The sequence below is a fragment of the Erinaceus europaeus genome, chromosome 14, assembly GCF_950295315.1.
Source record: "Erinaceus europaeus chromosome 14, mEriEur2.1, whole genome shotgun sequence".
NCBI classification, from domain to species: domain Eukaryota; kingdom Metazoa; phylum Chordata; class Mammalia; order Eulipotyphla; family Erinaceidae; genus Erinaceus; species Erinaceus europaeus.
This window is the reverse complement of record NC_080175.1, coordinates 28136328-28158126: the sequence shown is the minus strand read 5'-3', so window position 1 is coordinate 28158126 and position 21799 is coordinate 28136328. Positions and strand designations below refer to the sequence as shown.

General features: G+C 39.1%; 1 protein-coding gene across 2 annotated transcripts in view; it reads left to right on the top strand.

Annotated features, from left to right (window-relative positions):
• The window catches only part of SLF2 (SMC5-SMC6 complex localization factor 2), a 63064-nt gene extending 42179 nt beyond the window's left edge, over positions 1-20885 (top strand). For both annotated transcript variants that reach the window (XM_060171483.1, XM_060171484.1), the window contains exons 14-20: positions 1077-1174; positions 2475-2562; positions 5598-5729; positions 6981-7058; positions 11025-11111; positions 14881-14949; positions 17548-20885. In XM_060171483.1, the coding sequence (XP_060027466.1) occupies positions 1077-1174; positions 2475-2562; positions 5598-5729; positions 6981-7058; positions 11025-11111; positions 14881-14949; positions 17548-17583 (588 nt within the window). In that variant the 3' untranslated portion in view covers positions 17584-20885. The remainder of the gene's footprint in view (positions 1-1076; positions 1175-2474; positions 2563-5597; positions 5730-6980; positions 7059-11024; positions 11112-14880; positions 14950-17547) is intronic.
• The last annotated feature ends 914 nt before the right edge of the window (positions 20886-21799 follow it).

The following is a 21799-nucleotide window of genomic DNA, read 5'->3' as shown; positions in this document are numbered from 1 at the left end:
TAATGAGAAAGATAGGAGGAGAGAGAGAAAGGGCCCAGACATCAGTCTGGTACATGTGCTGCCGGGAATTGAACTCAGGCCCTCATGCTTGAGAGTCTAGTTCCTTAACCACTTAGCCACCTCCCGGACTACGAGGCAAACTTTTTGAATAACGGAGAGATGACTTTTTTCTTTTTTTTTCTTTTATTTTTTTTTACTTTTTAAAACTTTTTTTTATATTTATTTTCTCTTTTGTTGCCCTTATTGTTTTTCATTGTTTTTGTAGTTACTGATGTCATTGTTAGATAGGACAGAGAAATGGAGAGAGGAGGGAAAGACGGGGAGAGATAGACACCTACAGACCTGCTTTACTGCTTGTGAAGTGATTTTCCTGCAGATGGGGAGCCAGGGGCTCGAACCAGAATCTTATGCCAGTCCTTGCACTTTGCGCCACGTGCACTTAACCTGGTGCTACCGCCCAACTCCTGAGATGACTGTTTTCTGTCTGCTCCTACCCTTTCTATAGAACTGTAGCCAAGGAAGGGACAGGATGCACACACTTCTACCATTCATGAGAAATTAACTTTGATTCCCCAGTCCCTTCATGGGGAAGTGTCATGGACTATGGACCAGTACTGTGATCTTCCTCTTTCCCTGTCTGTCCCTCCTTACTTACCTCCCCCCTTTTCCCTCTTTTACCCTCTGTCTGGAGGGGGAAAAAATGCAGGCGTAGTAGAACCATACAGGGTATGGAGCCCCTGTGATAACCCTGGTAGGGTGAGGAAAAAAAAAAAAAAAAAGCTGGGGAGATAGCACAAGTGTTTACAAAACAGACTTTCATACCTAAAGGTCTGAGGTTCAGGGTTCAATTCAAGGGCATGAGGCCCTTGGCACAGAAGGGGGGAAGAAGGGAGGGAGAGAGGGCTGGCAATCTGAATGGACTATATTTTAGCAGGCTCTAGATCTGCTAAAACAAAAATTAATGCCTTTTTATTATTATTAATGGTTCTATTTGATCAAGAACAGATGTGAATGATCTGTTGGATGTTTGATTCTACTAACTTGTTTGAAAAAAATCTTACATATTCTGTTTTTAGATACTTGAACTCTGTGTAGCTATAAATGAACTCTCCAGTCACCCCCACAATCTCCTGTGGTTGGTACAGCTGGTCCCTAACTGGACATCACGTGGAAGGTATTGAAAAGTGAGAATTAGACATTAAAAATATTTTAATGTGGGGGTCGGGCGGTAGCACAGCGGGCTAAATGCATAATGGCACATGCACAAAGCACAAGGACCAGTGTAAGGATCCTGGTTTGAGCCCCTAGCTCCCCACCTGGGGGAAGGTCGTCGCTTCACAAGTGGTGAAGCAGGTCTGTAGATGTTTATCTTTCTCTCCCTCTCTCTGTCCTATCCGACAACAATGACAGCAATAACAAAAATAATAATCACAACAACAATTAAAAAAAAACGGACAACAAAAAGGGAAAAAAATAGCCTCCAGGAGCAGTGGATTCGTGGTGCAGGCACTGAGCCCCAGTAATAACCCTGGAGGCAAATATATATATTAATGTTTATCTTAGTGAAAAGCTCTTGGTCCTTGATTTTCATGTAAAACTGAGAAAAGACATTGACAGCCTTGTTCTGACAATCCAAATAATTTTGTAATACTTTGTCTTTAATTTAGGTTATCTGATGTTATAGATGACACACATTATAAAAATGTACTGGGGCCGGGTGGTGGCGCACCTGCTTGAGCGCACATGATATAATGTGCAGAGACCCAGGTTTGAGCTCCCAGTCCCCACTTGAAGGGGGATAGCTTTGCAAATAGTGAAGCAGTGCTGCAGCTGTCTCTCTCTCTCTCTCTCTCTCTACTCCGTTCCCTCTTGATTTCTGGCTGTCTCTATCCAGTAAATAAAGATTTTTTTTAAAGATTTTATTTATTTTATTAATGAGAAAGATAGGAGAAGAGAGAGAAAGAGCCAGACATCACTCTGGTACATGTGCAGCCGGGGATTGAACTCAGGACCTCATGCTTGAGAGTCTAGTTCTTTAACCACTGTGCCACCTCCCAGACCACAACAAAGATAATTTTTTAAAAATTTTTAGATTTACTTATTTTTGCTTCAGTACAATGAAATTCTAGCAGTAAATCACTAACAGCAAAGACTCTTAATCATTTGCCTAAAACTCTGAGCAACTCTAATTTTTATGTGCAAATATTTTTAAGATTTATTTATTCCAGTCCAAGATGAGGCACATTAGATTTAAAAAAAAAAAAATTGACTCCGGACTCTCAAGCATGAGCTCTATACCACCTTCCTGACCACTTAACTTATATACATATATGTTTTTTCCCCTCATATGGCCTTCTTTTGAAACATTAGCTATATTTTCAGTTAGAATAACTAGGAAAAGTTCTTTTCGTTTATTTACTTCTCCAGCAGTATTGACTAAGCACATTCTAAATACTTTTGAATTTTCATTCAAGGCAATTAAGACAGTGTCTCAGCCTGGTGAATATTTCAAAACTTCTGGATGAGAAACGTGAAGATATTCCCAATGCCAACAATCTGCAGGTATAAATAACATTTTTGTTTTATTTTCGTAAATAGTGGAGACTGAGGCATAAAAACAGTTAGTGTATTATGAGTCAAAAATCCTATAGATAGATTAGATTTCAACTCTCAGATATAAAACTGTTCATACTTTTGCATGGTGCTTAAATGATGAGATCCAGTTTACTCATGTTCAAATTGGGAAGACCAGTTTTGCACAATTTGACAAATTGGGATAGAAACTACTGGAAAAAATTACAGTATAGTTAGTTACATGTGCATTCGACCAGGTGCACCACCACCTGGCCACCATAATGTAATTTGTAAATTGCATTTTTTATTTGTTCACTTAATCAAAGTTAACAATGTTAGCACAGGATAAGAAATTGCAGAATTATTTACATTGATTACATCTTGTACTAGTTTTGATATTAGTATTTTAAATTGTTTAAGAATCTGCACCCATGAAGGCATGAAACCATAGTGAAGTAACCAACGCTGATGACCAAAAAAAAATTTAAGGTGCTAGAGAGAACTCAAGAGAACATAGAACTTGTATACATAGGGGTCCTAGGTTTAATCTCTATTACCATATACACCAGAACTCTCTCCATCCCCCTTGCCCTCATAAAAATAAATATGAAAAAAAAATGAATTTGAGAGCAAGAAGATACCTCACTCTGTAGATAACACACCTTACCATGCAAAAGGTCCTAGTTTCAAGCCCCATAACTTTTCAGAGCACCACAGCCACAGGAGAAACTTCATATATGGTGTGACAGTACTGTGGTGTTTCGCTAGTTCTTTCCTCTCAACTATCAGTATTTTTATTTATTCCCTTTTGTTGCCCTTAGTTTTATTGTTGTAATTATTATTGTTGTCTGTCTTCATTGTTGGATAGGGCAGAGAGAAATGGAGAGAGCAGGGGAAGACAGAGGGGGAGAGAAAGATAGACACTTGCAGACCTGCTTCACCACTTGTAAAGTGACTCCCCTGCAGGTGGGGAGCCAAGGGCTCCAGCCGGGATCCTTATGCTGGTCCTTGCACTCTGCACCACGTGTGCTTAACCTGCTATGCTACCACCCAACTACCAACTATCAGAATTTTTAAGAAAAAAATGAGGGGGCAAGTATTGGTATAGTAAAATGCACACCATGCTCAAGAACCCAGGTTCAGGGAAGGGGTAGATATAATGGTTATGCAAAAAGACTCACATGTCTGAGGCTCCAAAGTCCCAGGTTCAATCCCCCGCACCACCAATAAGCCAGAGCTGATTAGTGCTCTGGTGAAAAAAAACAGGTTCAAACTCCTAATCCCCACCCACAAGGGGGAAGTTTTGTGAATGGTGAGGCAGTGCTACAAGTGTGTCAATTTCTCTCTGTTCCCCATTTTCTCTGTTTTTTATATATAATTTATTTATTTTTAATGAAAGATGCAGAGAGAGACCAGAACACTGCTCAGATCTGGCTTGTGGTGCTGGGAATTCAACCTGAAATCTTGGATCCTCAATCATTAAAGTCTTTTGCAGAACCATCATATCTCCACAGCCCTCCTCTTAGTTTCTATCTCATCAAAAAAGAACAAAAGGGGCCGGGCGGTGGTGCACCTGGTTAAGCACACACACTAAAGTGTGCAAGGACCCAGGTTCAAGCCCCTGGTCCCCACCTGCAGAGGGAAAGCTTCACAAATGGTGAAGCAGGGCTGCAGGTGTCTCTCTGACTCCCTCTCAATTTTTCCCCTCTCACTTTCTCTCTCTATCCAATAATAAATAAATAAATAGGAAGTTGGGCTGCAGCGCAGTGGTTTAAGCACACATGGCGCAAAGCACAAGGACCGGCATAAGGATCCCGGTTGGAGCCCCCGGCTCCCCACCTGCAGGAGAGTCGCTTCACAGGCGGTGAAGCAGGTCTGCAGGTGTCTCTCTTTCTCTCCCTCCCTGTCTTCCCCATCTGTCTCCATTTCTCTCTGTCCTATCCAACAACAGTGATATCAATAACAACAACAATAATAACTACAATAAAACAAGGATAACAAAAGGAAACAGATATTAATAAATAAGTATTAAAAGAGGGAAGAAAGAAAAGGAAACAGCCACCAGAAGCAGTGAGATTGTAGTGCAGGCACTGAACCCCAAGATGACCCTAGTGGCAAAAAAAGAAAATAAAATGTTGGCCTGGCACAAATACTCTCAGCATACACAAGATTCTGAAGCAGACAAAAAACAGCAACAAAAATCAAGCCGATCAGTGAAGTGTTTCAGCAGTAGCGCATCTGCCTTGCATGTGTAAGGTCTTTGGTTTAATCCCCAACACTGTATGAGAGCAGTAGACAGAACAAATGGAAATCCTTAAGATGGTGAAATGGGGTGTGTATGTGTTTCTAAGGAATAGACAGAAAACTTCAGGGATGAAGTACATGTATAAGACCCTGAGTTCAAGCTCTAGCACCATATTAAAAAAGAAAAAAGATTATTGGATGATCTGCCTTGAAAACATACTGGTGATTAAAACAAACAAACAGCCACATGGTATGGTTATAGTCACAATAGTGATAGAAGTATGCACAGAATGCTATGGACAGAGAGACCAAAAGGGACACGGTGGTATTCTTGAAGTAGATTGTTGAAGTAGATTTGATTCCATATATATGGGGACTACTGAGCCAGCAACATAACTATCAAATAGCTCTCAGTACATTCTGGGATATTTAACTGTTTTCAAAGATAAATTTATATTCATAATTTAATAACATTACTCACATATTCAACTTTTCCTGGTTTTCAAATAATCTTACAAAGAAATCACACTCCATTGGACCTCTATTGTAATATCTCTTGGTTTCCTTTTTAAGCTTTTATCCTCAATTACAGGTACTCAGTCTTTCATTTCAAATCCTTTATTAAGCAATTGAGGACCTTCAAGTAAAGGAGAAACAGATTATCATTGGACTATACAGAATGCTAAGGGACAAAGTTAGAGAAAGTAAAGTGAACGAGGGGAAAGTAGTCTAAGAACAACTCTCTTGCTTAATACTGTTCAATATCCCCTTTTTTGTAGATATCAGTCTTACACCGCTATCTTGTACAAATGAAGCCTTCTGATTTGTTAAAGAAAATGGTCTTGAAAAAAAGAGCTGAACAGCCAGATGGCACTATTGATGATAGTCTTCATTTGGAACTTGAAAAGCAGGTATCATTTCAAAAGAGTACATATGTGTATAACTGATGCCATCTTTCTAACCACTGACAAATAGTATAGACATTTCTGAATTTGGAAACTAGATATATACTAGGAAACCTGAGTATACCATACTTTTTTTAGTATACACTATTACTTTTTTTTTTTTAAGTATTGCTATTGTGAAATTCTTGAATAAACTTAAGAATTGAGAACTGAAGTAAAAGAGTGGCTGTTGGGAATTTGATACTGAGATTATGTTTTTCAGCCATTTACTAAGTCAGTTGTAAGGAAAAGGAAATGCACTAACATCTTCCTTTCAGGCAGAACAACTACCTTCCATTCATTTGCTAAAATGTCTAACACAGTGAGAGAGGAAAGACATTCACTTGTTTTCTCTAGATCTTTTAAAGAACATAGAGCTGTTCCTTTGGCCAAATAAATGGTGATCTGTAAGAAAGCTGGCATTTTAGACAAAGGGAATAAGCATTGTTCAGAAGAGAATGCAGTACAAATAATAGGAAAACAAAACTGGAAGAGTTTACAGTGTTTCCTAACATGCTGTTGAGATTATTGCAAACACCAAATTAAGGGTAAGATTCTTGCCAAGAGAGTTAATGCTGGTATTGAACATCGTAAGCATTTTAAGAACTGAGATAGCTTCTTGAAATATATGGAAAAAAATTACCTGGAATTAAAAAGAAACCAAAGAGAAGGGTACTTGGGTTCAACTGAAGCGTCAACCTGCTCCACATAGAGAAACTCTTTGAGAATTGATAGGAGGTACCCTGAGCTGCTGGAATCTACTCCCTATGAATTCATGGCATGATCAATGTAAAAGTATGACAACAGACTTCTGGTTTATTAAGAAAAAAAATGGGGAGTTGGGTGGTAGTACAAGTGGGTTAAGTGCACGTAGTGCAAAGCACAAGGACCAGCATAAGGATCCCAGTTCAAGCCCCTGGCTCCCCACCTGCAGGAGAATCGTTTCACAAGCGGTGAAGCAGGTCTGCAGGTGTCTGTCTTTCTCTCCTCCTCGCTGTCTTCCCCTCCTCTCTCCATTTCTCTCTGTCCTATCTAGCAACGGTGACTTCAATAACAACAGTTATAATAACTACAACAGTGAAAAACAAGGGCAACAAAAGGGAAATAAATAAATATTTTAAAAATAATCCTTTCTAGGCAGCTTTCCTAATATGTAAGCTGTGGTGACACCTATGATAGTTAATACCTTGGTGCTCATTTTATTTATTTCTTTAACAGGCATATTACCTGACCTATATTCTTCTTCACTTAGTTGGCGAAGTTAGTTGTTCTCATTCTTTCTCTTCTGGACACAGAGTAAGTGGTTTTTAGTATTTTTAAATTTTAGTGTTGCTATTGATAGATTGAAATGAGCATACTTTTGAAGTATAACTTAGCTATCATAACTTGATAGCAGGATAGCATATTACTAAAATATCAAGGTTACCAAATGTTGGGTGGGCCCATAACTAGCGCCCCCCCCCTTGTTTTCTGCACTCTCTGTATGTATAGAGCCATGGCTTCACACATTCTTGATTTCTTTCTTTTTTTTTTTTTTAAGTCCAACATTCTAGCTAGCACTGCAGCCACCCAAGCAGTCAAACACAAACTCAATTTCACTGCTTCTTGGGTGACTTTTTCATTCAAATAGAAGAAAGAAGACAGTATCGGTTCCCTCTGGTGCTATGGTGGCATTCCCATATAGTTTCAGGGTTTAAGCCTGGGCAGAGTGTACACCCTACCCAATAAGCTATCTCTTAGAACTACCACTTTCACTTCCCCCTCCAGAATAGTACTTACCTTCAAATTAAACTGATGGTTTGCTATGGGGAGTAATACAGTGATAAGAGTTCTGGACATGCAAGCATGAAGTCCTGGTTTCAATTGCTGGTACCGCATATGTTGAAGTACCTTTTTTTTAAAGATTTTATTTATTCATGAAAAAGATGGGGGTTGGAGGGGAAGAACACCAGATATCAGTCTGGTACATGTGCTGCTGGGGATTGAACTGAGGACCTCATACTTAAGAATCCAATGCTTGGGAGTTGGGCGGTAGTTCAGTGGGTTAAGCGCACGTGGCGCAAAGCACAAGGACCAGCATAAGGATCCCGGTTCGAGCCGCTGGCTCCCCACCTGCAGGGGAGTCGCTTCACAAGCAGTGAAGCAGGTCTGCAGGTGTCTGTCTTTCTCTACCCCATCTCTCTCCATTTCTCCCTGTCCTACCTAACAACAAAGACAACAATAATAACTACACCAATAAAACAAGGGCAACAAAAGGGAATAAAAAATGTATTTGTTTATTCCCTTTTGTTGCCCTTATTTTATTATTGTAGTTATTGTTGTTATTGATGTCATTGTTGGATAGGACAGAGAGAAATGAAGAGAGGAGTGGAAGACAGGGAGAGCGAAAGATAGACACCTGCAGGCCTGCTTCACACCTGTGAAGCAACTCCCCTGCAGGTGGGGAATAAAAAAATATTTTTTAAAGAAAAGGGAGTCAGGAGGTAGTGCAGTGGCTTAAGCGCATGTGGCGCGAAGCGCAAGGACCGGTGTAAAGATCCTGGTTCGAACCCTCGGCTCCCCACCTGCAGGGGAGTAGCTTCACAGGCGGTGAAGCAGGTCTGCAGGTGTCTGTCTTTCTCTCCCCCTCTCTGTCTTCCCCTCCTCTCTCCATTTCTCTCTGTCCTATCCAACAATGACGACATCAATAACAACAATAATAACTACAACAATAAAACAAGGGCAACAAAAAGGAATGAATGAATGAATGAATGAATGAATGAAATTTAAAAAAATAATAATCCAATGCTTTATCTGCTGCTCCACCTCCTGGGCCACTGAAGCAACATTCTGACCTATCTCAGGAAGCAAATAAATCTTCAAAAATTTAAAGTGAAACAACTTTTTTTTTAATTAAACTGATAGCTTCTTTAAAAGTTCATTTCAAGGGAGTCGGGCAGTAGTGCAGCAGATTAAGGACCGGCGTAAAGATCCTGGTTCGAGCTCCAGGCTCCCCACCTGCAGGAGGTTCACTTCACAGTCAGTGAAGCAGGTGTGCAGGTGTCTGTCTTTCTCTCCCCCTCTGTCTTCCCCTCCTCTCTTCATTTCTCTCTGTCCTAGCCAACAACGATGACATCAGTAATAACTACAACAATAAAACAAGGGCAACAAAAGGGAATATATATATATTTTTTAAGTTCATTTCTAAATAATTTCCCCCATTAAGATTTTCATATTAAATTATTTTAGTCTTCCAGTAACACCAACATTCATACAGCTAAGGAAGCCCTTGTTTAATTCCTCATCTTTCAGTAATATATCCGTTGAGCAGGGAGAGGTGGGACATCTCACTGGGTTAAGAAATTGCTTTGCAGACGTAGAGCCCCATATTCAATCCATGGCACCACATTTTGCCAAAAATGGCAGGCACTTAGAAAAAACTTATTATCCACTAGGCAAAAAACTGCTCTACGTGGTTTTATAGATGCTGTTATACATAGAATTGTTTGCTCTGGGAGTTGGGTGATAGCACAGCAGGTTAAGTACATGTGCAAAGCTCAAGGACCAGCGTGAGGATCCTGGTTTGAGCCCCCGGCTCCCCACCTGCAGGGGAGTCGCTTCACAGTCAGTGAAGGAGATCTGCAGGTGTCTCTCTTTCTCTCCCTCTCTCTGTCTTCCCCTCCTCTCTCCATTTCTCTCTTTCCTATCCAACAGCAACAATATCAACAAAAACAATAACTATAACAACAATTAAAAAAAAGGGGGCAACAAAAAGGAAAAAAATAAATATTTTTTTAAAAAAAGAATTGTTTGCTGTCTTCTGCTTGGAACATAATATAGTCATTTCTCTGGTGTTCTTACCATCTCTACATTAAAATTTTATTTTCTGATTAAAATTCAATTGATGGATAATAGTAATTTTTTAAGAAACATGAAGGATGGTTTATTTTTACAGTAATCAAGCACAAGGTTTATTTTTTTATTTTTCCCTTTTTGTTGCCCTTGTTGTTAATCGTCATTGTTGTTATTGTTATTGCTATCATTGTTGGATAGTACAGAGAGAAATCTAGAGAGGAAGGGAAGACAGGGGGAGAGAAAGATAGACACTTAAGACCTGCTTTCACTGCCTGTGAAGTAAACCCCCTGCAGGTAGGGAGCCAGGGGCTGGAACTAGGATCCTGATGCTGGCCAATGCGCTTTCTACCCTGTGCACTTAACCTAGTTCACAAGCAGTGCTGCAGGTATCTCTCTCTCTCTCTCTCTCTCTCTCTCTCTCTCTCTCTCCCCCATCCCTCTCAATTTCTGTCTCTATCAAAAAAAAGAAATACTACAATTACATATATATGACATTTATATATGTTACAGAAAAGTGTGTAGAGCAAAAGCAGTAAGAACAAGCTATGGGTGGGGGTAGCTAGCATAATGGTTATGCAAAGAGACTCATGCCTGAGGCTCCAGTGTTAGGTTCAGTCCCCCGCACCACCATAAGCCAGATTGCTGAGCAGTGCTCTGGTAAAAAAGAGCAAGCTATCAGTAGAGTCCAGCAGGGTTAGATACAGGATATTATGTCCTCTCCCATTTGGAGTCACTCAGGACATATTTTTCTCTGGCCATGAATTACATAAACGTATGTGAAAGACTGTCCAGATAAGCCCATTAAAGTCTCAGAATCCAAGGTTTTTAAAGAGAGGTGGGCACATAGGCACATCCTGCTATGGCAGCTATGACAGTCAAAACTGAGGAGCCCAGCCATGAAATAAGGGTACATCATCAATCTTGGTGTTTGGGACACTTTATTTTTTAATTAATTATTAATGAGAGAGGGAGGGAGAAAGAGCCAGAGCTTCAATCTGGCACATAGAATGCCAGGGGTTGAAACTCAAGACCTCACACCTGAAAATCATTCCATTATCCTGTAATGTGTATAACTTTTACATGGACAAGACCAACAAGAAATCATAAGTCTTATTGCTACTTGTATTGATAACACTGCTGTTATGTTACATGGTTAACTTCAGAAATTGATTAACTGGAGAATAGTAGTTTGGGGGCAGGGGTAGATAGCATAATGATTATGCAAAGACACTCTCATGCCTGAGTCTCCAAAGTCTCAGGTTCAATCCCCTGCATCACCATAAGCCAGAGCTGATCAAGTGTTCTGGTAAAAAAAAAAAAAAGTTGGGGGGGGGGAAATGGTAGTTTTTAATGATTGTTGTTGTTTTAATTGTATCATTTGTTTTGTGCTTCCACAGTTGTTTCATACTTTATTTTTGTTTTACACAGAAGCACTTTGTACTACTCTGTGGGGCTTTGGAAAAGCATGTTAAGTGTGATATTAGAGAAGATGCAAGACTTTTTTACAGAACTAAGGTTAGTGTGCATTTTTCTTACATGTTGTCAGTTCATTTTTTGTTTTGTTCTGTATTTAACTTTCAATGCATTAATCTTTAAGGAGAAGCTTAAAAGCCTGTCTCTGAAAAGAAAGAATATTAGAAATGACTTTCTCTTTAATAGAAATCACTTTCTACTAAGTACCTGTAGGATTTAAAGTAAAAGGATGGGAGCTACTCTCTTCCCTGATCCAGCTTTCTGGTCCTTTTTCCACCCATGACATCATCTCCTCAGATGATAACTTGGATCCACCTGCACATCAGGTTTCAGGATCAGGGAAAAAGAGAAAAAAAAAAAATAGTCTCTTTGGAATATAACTAAAATATGCCTATTCGCTATCTACAAAACAGACACACACAAACACACACACACGCACACACAAACACACACACACACCCGCCAACTCTTCATATGAACTTTTCTAACCTATAGGTTCATGATTAGTCAACAGTTTTTTTGGCTTTGTATGTTAACTCTCTTTTCAGCCACCAGGTTCCAGATGCTAGCATGATGCCAACCAGACTTCCCTGGGCAGACAACCCTACCAATGTGTCCTGGAGCTCTCATCCCCCAAAGCCCTGCCCCACTAGGGAAAGAGAAAGGCAGGCTGGGAGTATGGATCCACCTGTCAACGCCCATGTTCAGTGGGGAACAATTACAGAAGCCAGACCTTCCACCTACTGCATCCCACTATGACCTTGGGTCCATACTCCCAAAGGGTTAAAGAATAGGAAAGCTATCAAGGGAGGGGATGGGATACACAGTTCTGGTGGTGGCAATTGTGTGGAGTTGTACCCCTCTTATCCTATGGTTTTATCAGTGTTTCCTTTTTATAAATAAAAAAAAAATAAAGTAAAAGGAAAAATTTTAAAGGAAATACTGTTTTTAATGTTTCTATATTTTTTTTTATTCATGACCAGAGAGGACTGCTCATCCTTAGCTGATAGTGGTGCTGGGGATTGGACCTAGGACCCACAGACCTCAGACATGAAAATGCTATCTCCCCAGCCCAAGTTTTCTGTACTTTTCTAATCTTAACACCTGAGGGAGAAAGAAAAAAAAAAGTCTTGTAGAGTCAGAGAGAGCTCATTGAGAATGATTCCTTGTCGCTGTGTGTGAAACCCTGGTTCAAGTACCACGTGGGAGACTGTATTGGAATGGCAGAAGCCACAGTGCTGTGTTCTCTTCTACACTTGGCCCACCCCCATCCTGTCAAAGTCAACAATCACAGAGAGAGAAAAAGAAATTTATATAAAACTTCTTAGTTTTGTTCCATTGCACAAATTTAAGACTTTTCTGCCTGGGACTAGGAAATAGTTTGGCCAGTGTAGTACAACTTCATACCATGTGGAAAGACAGGTTTGAGCCTCAGCACCACATAGGAACACCTGCATTATGGGAAGCTTCATGAATAGTAGAGTAGTATTGTGGTGTCTCTCTTTTCTCTCTGTCTCTACCTGATTTTGTTCTTTTTTTTTTTTTAATTTTTATTTATAAAAAGGGAACACTGGAGAGTCGGGTGGTAGTGCAGACAAGTGGTGCAAAGCTCTAGGACTGGCGTAAGGATCCTGGTTCGAGCTCCACCTGCAGGGGGGTCGCTTCACAAGCAGTGAAGCAGGTCTGTAGGTGTCTATCTTTCTCTTCCCTTCTCGGTCTTCTCCTCTCTCTATTTCTCTCTGTCCTACCCAACAATGACAACAACAATAATACCTACAACAATAAAAAACAAGGGCAACAAAAAAAGGGAGTAAATATTTTTTAAAATCTTAAAAAAAAAAAAAAAAAGATTTAGTAGGGAGTCAGGCGGTAGCCCAGCGGGTTAAGCCCACGTGGCACGAAGCGCAAGGACCAACATAAGGATCCCCGTTCGAGCCCCCTACTCCCCACCTGCAGGGTGAGTCACTTCACAAGCGGTGAAGCCGGTCTGCAGGTGTTTCTTTCTCTCCCCCTCTGTCTTCCCCACCTCTCTCCATTTCTCTCTGTCCTGTCTAACAATGATGATATCAGTAACAACAACAATAATTACAACAACAATAAAAACAAGGGCAAGAAAAGGGAAAGATAAATATTTTTTTAAAGAGTCATTAGTATAAACTTGCTAAGCTTCCCCCCCTTCTTAATGGTTTATTATATTTAAAGTGGGTGGAAAATTGATTTGACGGTTTTTCATAAAACAAAATAATCAGGTTTTTTTGACTTTCTTATAGAGACCTTTTTATTCCCAAATTATCTTTTACAATTTGTAATGTGAAACTGATTCTTTTTGTCACTTGTGTTTGGAGTCACTGAATGTAAGGTTTCAACTTTGTAACTGTATACTTTACAATTATTTATTATAAATGTTAGTCATTTGAACAATACACATTTGGGTTTAGTATCTATTTTAGTGGATTTAAGTTAAATACAAAAGAAAGTAGTTAATGAAGTTGTGTCAGATTACAGCTTTTCAATACATGTAGAGGACAGCTCTTTGCCTTAGAGTGAAAGCCATAGTTGTACATGCATATTCTTTTGAACATTGACTCGAGTTACTGGCCTATAGAAGTTGATGGTAGTGGCTACCGCTGACAGACACTAAAAGGGGACCACCCAGGAATTTTGTTTTCTAAAAGTCCAGGATCAGGCATATACTGATGCCAGGGCTCCTCTTACTTAGAGTGACACAGGCATATTGAAATTGCTTTAGGGAATGGTCTTGTTTAAAAAGATAAATTGCATACCATTCCAAAAGCTTCTGGTAGAAAAAATTATTGTTTTAGAAACTGAATCTGTCAAAATTTAGGTGTGGGGGGGAAATCTGATCTTGCAGTTTACTTTATGAACTTAAAGCAGCTGTAAATTCCTGACTCGTTTAAAGCACTTTTCTCAGGCAATTATGGTCAAGAGCTAAATGAGAATCTTTGGAATGGTGGGGAAGTTTGAGTTTTGCATGAAGACTTACTTAACCTCCAAATGTGCCAGGTGTTTAAAGAGGATTCATAGTACTTTGCAAAAACCTGGTGAGGCATGTAAGTATATTTCAGCTCTTCTGATAATATGGAAAGGAACACACAATAGCCATTTGTTGTGATCTTGGGCCATTTAAACAAAAGGTGAGAATGCAAGGAATAGCCCAGAACCTTAAGAACATTTTTCCATTTGGGACAAAGCCCACCCTTAAGCTTCCTGACTGGGTGTTGAGAAGTCAACAAGTTGAGAATATAAGTGTTTTGAAGTCAGGATGATATTCTGTAACTAATAGGAAGGGACAACAAAACAGCTCACTTGGATAGTATGCTGCCCTGCCATGCGTGCAGTCTAGAATCAATTCAGGGCCCTGCTCTACACTGGAAGAGGCTTCAGTGCTGTGGTCTGTTTCTCTGTCTCTCTCTCTCTCTCTCTCTCTCTCTGTCTGTCTCTCTCTGTCTCTCCCTCACTCCCTCCCTCTCCCTCTGCCTCTCTCCCTCTCGATCTCCCTCTCCCTTCCCCTCTCTCTTTCTCTTCCTCCTCCTCTACCTCTCCTTTCCTTCCCTCCCACCCTCTCTGTATATATAACAGTAACTAAGTCCTAACTATTCAGTATTTTAGATAATAGTAATGAAGAAAAGTCCTGCTGATCACTGTGATTTGAAAGCCTTTACAGAAGATAGCTTATTTTCTCTTTCTTGACAAAAATGATTTTGAATTGATCTTTTGTATCAAGTATTAAAGTGATTTTATGTAGAGATATTTTGACCTGATTCCTTTTCCCCTTTTTGATATTTTTAAGGTAAAAGACTTGGTTGCCAGGATTCATGGAAAATGGCAGGAAATAATCCAGAACTGTCGGCCTACTCAGGTGTCATTTTGTTAAAGTTTTATTTTAAAACTTTATTTAATGATTTACAGTAAATACAGTTGTTGGTACACCTGTAAAATTTCTAAGTTTTCAGCAAAAACACCTCCAGTTGGGGTCCTCCTCCACCTTCATGCACCAGAACCTGAAAATTTTTAGTTATTTGTAATAGTTGTGCTAAGTGATATTTCTTCACACCGTTTAAAAGTGATACAATACAGCACTTCTTTCTAGTTATCTTAAGAAAAATTGAAAGCAATAGTATAAGACTTGGTTTGTATATATTTTTTAGGGGTTCATGAGTTTCTAATATCTTTGAGTTCATACTTGCTTTATGTTCATTGATTTACTGGTTGCTGAGCCCATTTTAAAGCATTATATTAAGTGGAGGTTATTATGTAAAGAGCATCTTCTAATAGCTTCATCAAGAGCGCCTAGAAGTTGCTTGCATTTTATATCACTGTAAACAGAGCACAGTAGATCAGTAAAAGAAAAGCAGTCTCATGGGCGGAGGGTAGAGGAGGGTAGATAGCATAATGGTTATTCAAACAGTTTAACTCTCATGCCTGAGGCTCCAACATCCCAGGTTCAGTCTCCCGTACCACCATAAGCCAGAACTGAAGTGTTCTGGTAAAAAGAAAAGAAAGTTCCCCACCTGCAGGCGGTGAAGCAGGTCTGCAGGTGTCTGTCTTTCTCTCCTCCTCTCTGGCTTCCCCATCTCTCTCCATTTCTCTCTGTCCTATCCAACAATGACAACAACAATAATAACTACAACAATAAAACAACAAGGGCAACAAAAGGGAATAAATAAATAAAATAAATATTTTTAAAAAAAAGAAAACAAGAAAGAAAAGCAGTCTCACTATTATAATATAATACTTGACTTTTGCTATTAGTGTATGTGTGTTTTCCAAGCAATTTTTTTATCTGGATTTTACAGTGAGTTTGAATCTCACTTCTCTTGATGTGAAGATCCTATAATATCTCACCAATGTTTTTTCTTTTTAGAGTTTCTGGTCTACTATCCAGGTCTCTGATCCATTTTGATTTGATTTTGGAGCATGGTGGTCTAGATTCACTTTTCTTTTTTTTTTTTTGGGCCTCCAGGGTTATTGCTGGGGCTCAGTGCCTGCACTACAAATCCACTGCTCCTAGAGGCCATTTTTTATATTTTACTGGGTAGGAGAGAGAGAAGAGGAAGGAAGAGAAAGAGAGGCACCTGCAAACCTGCTTTGCCACTTGTGAAGTGGACCCCCCTCCCTGCAGGTGGGGAGCCAAGGACTCGAACCTGGATTCTTGCACAGGTCTTTGCACTTAATACTATGTGCACTTAACCCGGTGCACCACCGCCCAGCTTCCTAGATTCACTTTTCTACATGTGGCTGTCCAGTTTTCCCAGCACCGTTTGTTGAAGAGACCTTCTTTACCCCACTGAATGGTTTTGGCCTTTTTGTCATATATTAGGTGGCTATATATATATATATGTGGACTTACTGCTGGGCTCTTAGTTTTGTTCCACTGATCCAAGTGTCTATTTTCATTCTTGCACTATGTTGTTTTAATTGCTATTCCTTTATAATTTGCAAAAACCCTTCAGTACACAGTGAAGTTGGGGAGCATGGTACCTCCATCTTTTTTCCCTTTTTTTTTTTTTTTTTTGCCTCCGGGGTTGTCGCTGGGGCTTGGTGCCAGCATTATGAATCCACTGCTCCTGGAGGCTATTTTTCTGTTTTGTTGCCCTTGTTGTTGCCTTTGTTGTGGTTGTTATTGTTATAGCTGCTGTTGTTGCTGGATAGGACAGAGAGAAATTGAGAGAGATTGGGAAGACAGAGGAGGAAAGATAGACACCTGCAGACCTGTTTCACTGCCTGTAAAGTGACTCCCCTGCAAGTGGAGAGCCAGGGGCTGGAACCAAGATCCTTAGACCGGCCCTTGCGCTTTGCGCCATGCTCCTGGCTTTTTTTTTTTTTCCCTCATTTTTATTGGATAGGACAGAGAGAAATTGAGAAGGGAGAGGAAGATAGGGAGAGATAAAGATAGACAACTGCAGACCTGCTTCACCATCTGAAGCAAACCCCCTGCAGGTGGAGAGCTGGGGACTTTTGCTTTGTTTGTACTATGTGTGCTTAACCCAGTGTGCCACCACCCAGCCCCTGAAAATCTTTTCTGTATAATTCTTATACTATTACCTCAGCCCTAGCATTCCATTTAGAGAAATCTTTTGAGATTTCTTTCTTAGAAATTTTTAATTTAGATTATTAAGATTAGAAATTTCTTAATTTCTAATCTTAATAGACTCGTTATTAAACTGATCATCTTTAATACCAAAACCAAGTAAATATTTTACCTAACCTTATTAAATGTGATACTCTACCTGTGTTTGTTGATGAGGAAAGCATCTTATACCTATACTTTCTTAACTGCTAGACCACAAAATGTGAAGCTTGAATCTTATTGCCATAAATTTTTAGAGAAATAGCACAATGTAAAATTTTGATCACTTATTTTATCAAACTCCATTGTCTGATAATTAGAAGTTGTATAAAGATCAAGTCATAATGTGATTGATTTTCCTTTATCCTGTTTTTCCATCTTTTCTAGGGGCAACTTCATGACTTTTGGGTACCAGATTCTTAACAGAAGTTATAATAAAGCAGAATTATGGACCAAGAGAAATCAAGTAAGAGCCTTCCCGGGAGCAGCAGAAAGAAAGAATCCAATGGAATGCTAAGAAAATGTCTCATTTGAATATCTAGTATGAAGCTGGTAATGAAGAAATTACCACTTCTGAAGCTGATATGAAATACAATCTATTGAACCAGGACAACTGGCCTTTTAAAAGAGCATATTTCTAAAACAAATGGGGAAGGGTAGAAGCAGCTAATAGTAGCATGTCGAACTTACCCCTGTTAGTTTTTCTTGTTAAATTTTAAGCTGATTATCTTTGCATTTTTGGATAGTATTTGTGGCACTCGGGTAATCACAGGAACTATGTAAGAAAGATTTGAACCAGCTCAGACTTGGATGTGCAGACTAAGTTCCAGTTGGATTTAATTTTTCCTCTTGGCTATTTTAGGATACAAAGGGAAAGCTTAGTGCTATGATTAGTAACAAAGGGAAGAATCTCTAACTACTATAAATGACAGGCAAGTTTCACTCCATGCTTTTTCCTTCACTACTCAAGATTATAAATGCTAGGTTTTTAAAATACATTTAAGCAAATAGATGAGAAAAAAAAAAAAAAAGTTAAGTCTTTTGTCAGATCTCCTTAAGTGAGATGGGCTTAAACTATAAAATAGTGACATGCTAATAGAGTTTGTTTTGGATTTAAAGTGCATATTCTTTTAAATACTAACGAAATCATAGAGTTCTGGGTATATCTAAGAATTTTGGCCCTTGTTAACCATACTACAAAAGTCTACATTGTAAAAGCAAAAGATCTGGACAAGTTTCTAAAAACCTACTTGTAACTGCTATATAACTTTGCCTGAGACCTAGATGGTCTAGATGGTGTTTATTCTTGTAGAGGTGTAAGGTAAGGGGAGAGAGAGAGAGACCGACAGAGGGAGAGAGAGAGTGAGGGGTGTGTGTGTGTGTGTGTGTGTGTGTGTGTGTGTGTGTGTGTGTGTGTGTGTGCGCGCGCGCACGCGCGCGCGCGCGCACTTGTGTTTTAAAGTTGTTGCACTTGAAAACCATAGCTGCTCTAAATTTTTAAACACTGGAAAGCCATCCTTTGGTTTAAATGGTGGAGGGTTAGTAGAAGTGTACATGCTGGTCTTAGCCCAAGGGACCTTTCATAGAAGCCTTTGGTACTAAAAGACTCTTACTAACCATTGACATTTTCTTTTGTTGACTATCCCTTTTAGGAGGATTGGTTTCTTGAACAAAGAAGTAAAGTTTTTTTTCTTTCAGTATTGACTTGGATGACATTGCTCTTCTGAGCACCCTACTGTCTCAAGTTATGGGGGAAAGTTGGTGGAGAGAAAGAAAATTGGACTTCTTCATGGTTTAAAAGCAAAGAAAATAAATTTTTAAAAATACTTTCTACCTCTAAATTGAGACTTAGGAGTAAAAAGTATTCTATCTTAAACTTACCAATTAAAATAATATCAGTCACTTTTGAGCCCATGTCAAGCATTGAGCAGTTAGAGAATTCATTGGGAAGACTAAAAAAAATGCAGCTTCCAGGAACCCAGTGGAATAAGGCTCCCAGAGCCAGGCCAACAGAAGTTTTAATCTGTGTTGAGTTTACTGGTGAGAATATTATCTTGATACTACCTCTCAAGGGTATTGTTAGAAAATGCCACTTACGGTTAATGAGATAGATACAAAGAGTTATATTTGACAGAAGCTTGAAACTCTGACATCTATCTGCCCAACAATGGGGGCTTTCACTCTGTAATTTAATACTTTGTAGATACATTATTTGTGTGTAATTTTATAAGTGTTCATATTTTTCTCATTTTGCATTGTGTAAAGTGTACAAAATCTCAAAAGTATAAAATACTGCTTATATTGCTTGTAATTAGAGTGTGTAAATATTTTCTAATTGTGTACATTGACAGGGGACAAGTGGGTTATTCAGGTTTTTTTTTTTTAAGTGACCCTTTTGTATTGCAGTTTAAACAGATAATTGACCATCAAATTTAAAACCACTTTGATACATTTTTATTTAGCAATTTCAGTAAGAAAAATCTCTTTCTTCATTACAGAAAAATACTTCATCTGTCCCTTTAAAATGAGTGGCCCAGTATCATTTTGGGCTCTTGTTTTTATGACTCTGGTGGATGGATGTCTTCTGTCTCCAGGTCATATTCCAGTCAGTATTTACATTTGGGTTCTCATAAAAATGTTGTGATTCTCTTTCAGCACAAGTAACCCATGACTTTTCTCCCAAATCAAGTATTAGCCTTCTCCCTCTTGAATCCCCATGCTTTGTCTCCCTCCTGTTGTTGCTCAGTGAATGGGATGGTAGTGAGGGAGGAAATGTTCATTGCACAGAGAATGTCAGGACACTTTTATGGCTTGGCAAACAAAGCTTGCACTGAGTGGTGGTGTGTTTGGCAATATTACTGTGCCAAAAATCACCTTGTCTAATTTTCTAGATGTGTATGTCAAACTTATTACCCCTTTTGCAAGCTGAAATTTAAGGTACTTATAAGTGTTTATGCTTTTGTGTGTAACTGTTTGCCTTTTCAAAACTGCTTTTCTTGTTATCCAAAAATATAATTCTGTTCATTATATCATGTTAAGTGAAGAGGCTTTCCATGCACAAAATGCATCTGTGTAGCAGTAAAGTAATAGCATTTGTACATTTTCTGTCTATCTCCTCATGGCAGTGGTGCCTTTGTCACCTTTTGAAAGGTTGGCATTTTGTTTTCATTTAGAAGTGTAAGTAATGGCTTGTTTTTGACTTCACAGAGATCTCCCAGATATAAAAGATAGACAATAGTGTGATGTCATCCAGGCTCAGTTTGAGCATTTGCCTTTTTATTTCTGTCCAAACAAGTATAGTTGGTGGGGGCTGGCCAGTAATAATGTGTGGAGTCTTTAAACCAAGAGTAATTTTAAAATTAAAAAATATATATTTAAAAATTGAGAGGTGACCCATTAACAAGTGACTGAGTTGGAGAGTTAGGAAAGGATTGTCCTAGTTTGTCTCTGAGGAGGCAGGATTGGGAACTAGGCATGTAGAGCAGTTGGTGTGATCTGTGCTTGTTGTTTCTTACTCATTAACAGTTGGCGCACCTCATTATCTGTGCATTTGCTATCCCTGGGCAGTCATGTCAGCCAGTTAATCCACCAGCTCTTAGGTGGTTTACAAGTAAATGCAGATCTTTTTTCTCTTTTTTTTTTTTCTGTTTAAGATTTTATACATCATCTTGTTTAAAGTCTTATGAATGTATTGTGTGATTAAAATGCTTTTTTCTCAGTTTGAACATGTGTTTGGTAATTTGTTTGCGACTTGGGATGGTTAAATATCTGGAATATCCTGTTCCTCTGCCCCATTATTAATTTTAAAAACTGAATTCTTCCTCTCTTCCTCTTGTTTTGGATTCTCCCATCAGTTTTTTAGCTTGATACCTCCTTTCTTGGACTACATAAATTCATAATTGTACACAGTTAATTTGCTGTATATTTATAGCCAGAAATGCAATAATCTAATATCTATAGCTTCTTTACTATGTTCATTCAATAACTGTTGAGTACCTGCTACTTGTTAGGCATTCTTTTAAGAATTTAGTGGTGGGGCTGTAGTGCAGCGGGCTAAGCGCAGGTGGCGCAAAGCACAAGGACCGGCATAAGGATCCCGGTTCGAACCCTGGCTCCCCACCTGCAGGGGAGTCGCTTCACAGGTGGTGAAGCAGGTCTGCAGGTGTCTGTCTTTCTCTCCTCCTCTCTGTCTTCCCCTCCCTCTCTCTATTTCTCTCTGTCCTATCCAACAACGACAGCATCAATAATAACTACAACAATAAAACAACAAGGGCAACAAAAGGGAATAAATAAATAAATATTTTTTTTTAATTTTTAAAAAAATTTAGTGGTGGGAGTCGTGCAGTAGCGCAGTGGGTTAAGCACATGTGACATGAAGCGCAAGGACCAGCATAAGGATCCCGGTTCAAGCCCCCGACTCCCCACCTGCAGGGGAGTCGCTTCACATGCGGTGAAATAGGTCTTCAGGTATCTTTCTCTCACCCTCTGTGTCTTCTCCTCTCTCCATTTCTCTCTGTCCTATCCAATAACAACATCAGTAACAACAATAAAAAACAAGGGCAACAAAAGGGAAAATAAATATAAAAAATTTTTAAAAGAATTTAATGGTGAACAACACAAAACAGCTGTCAGGAATATT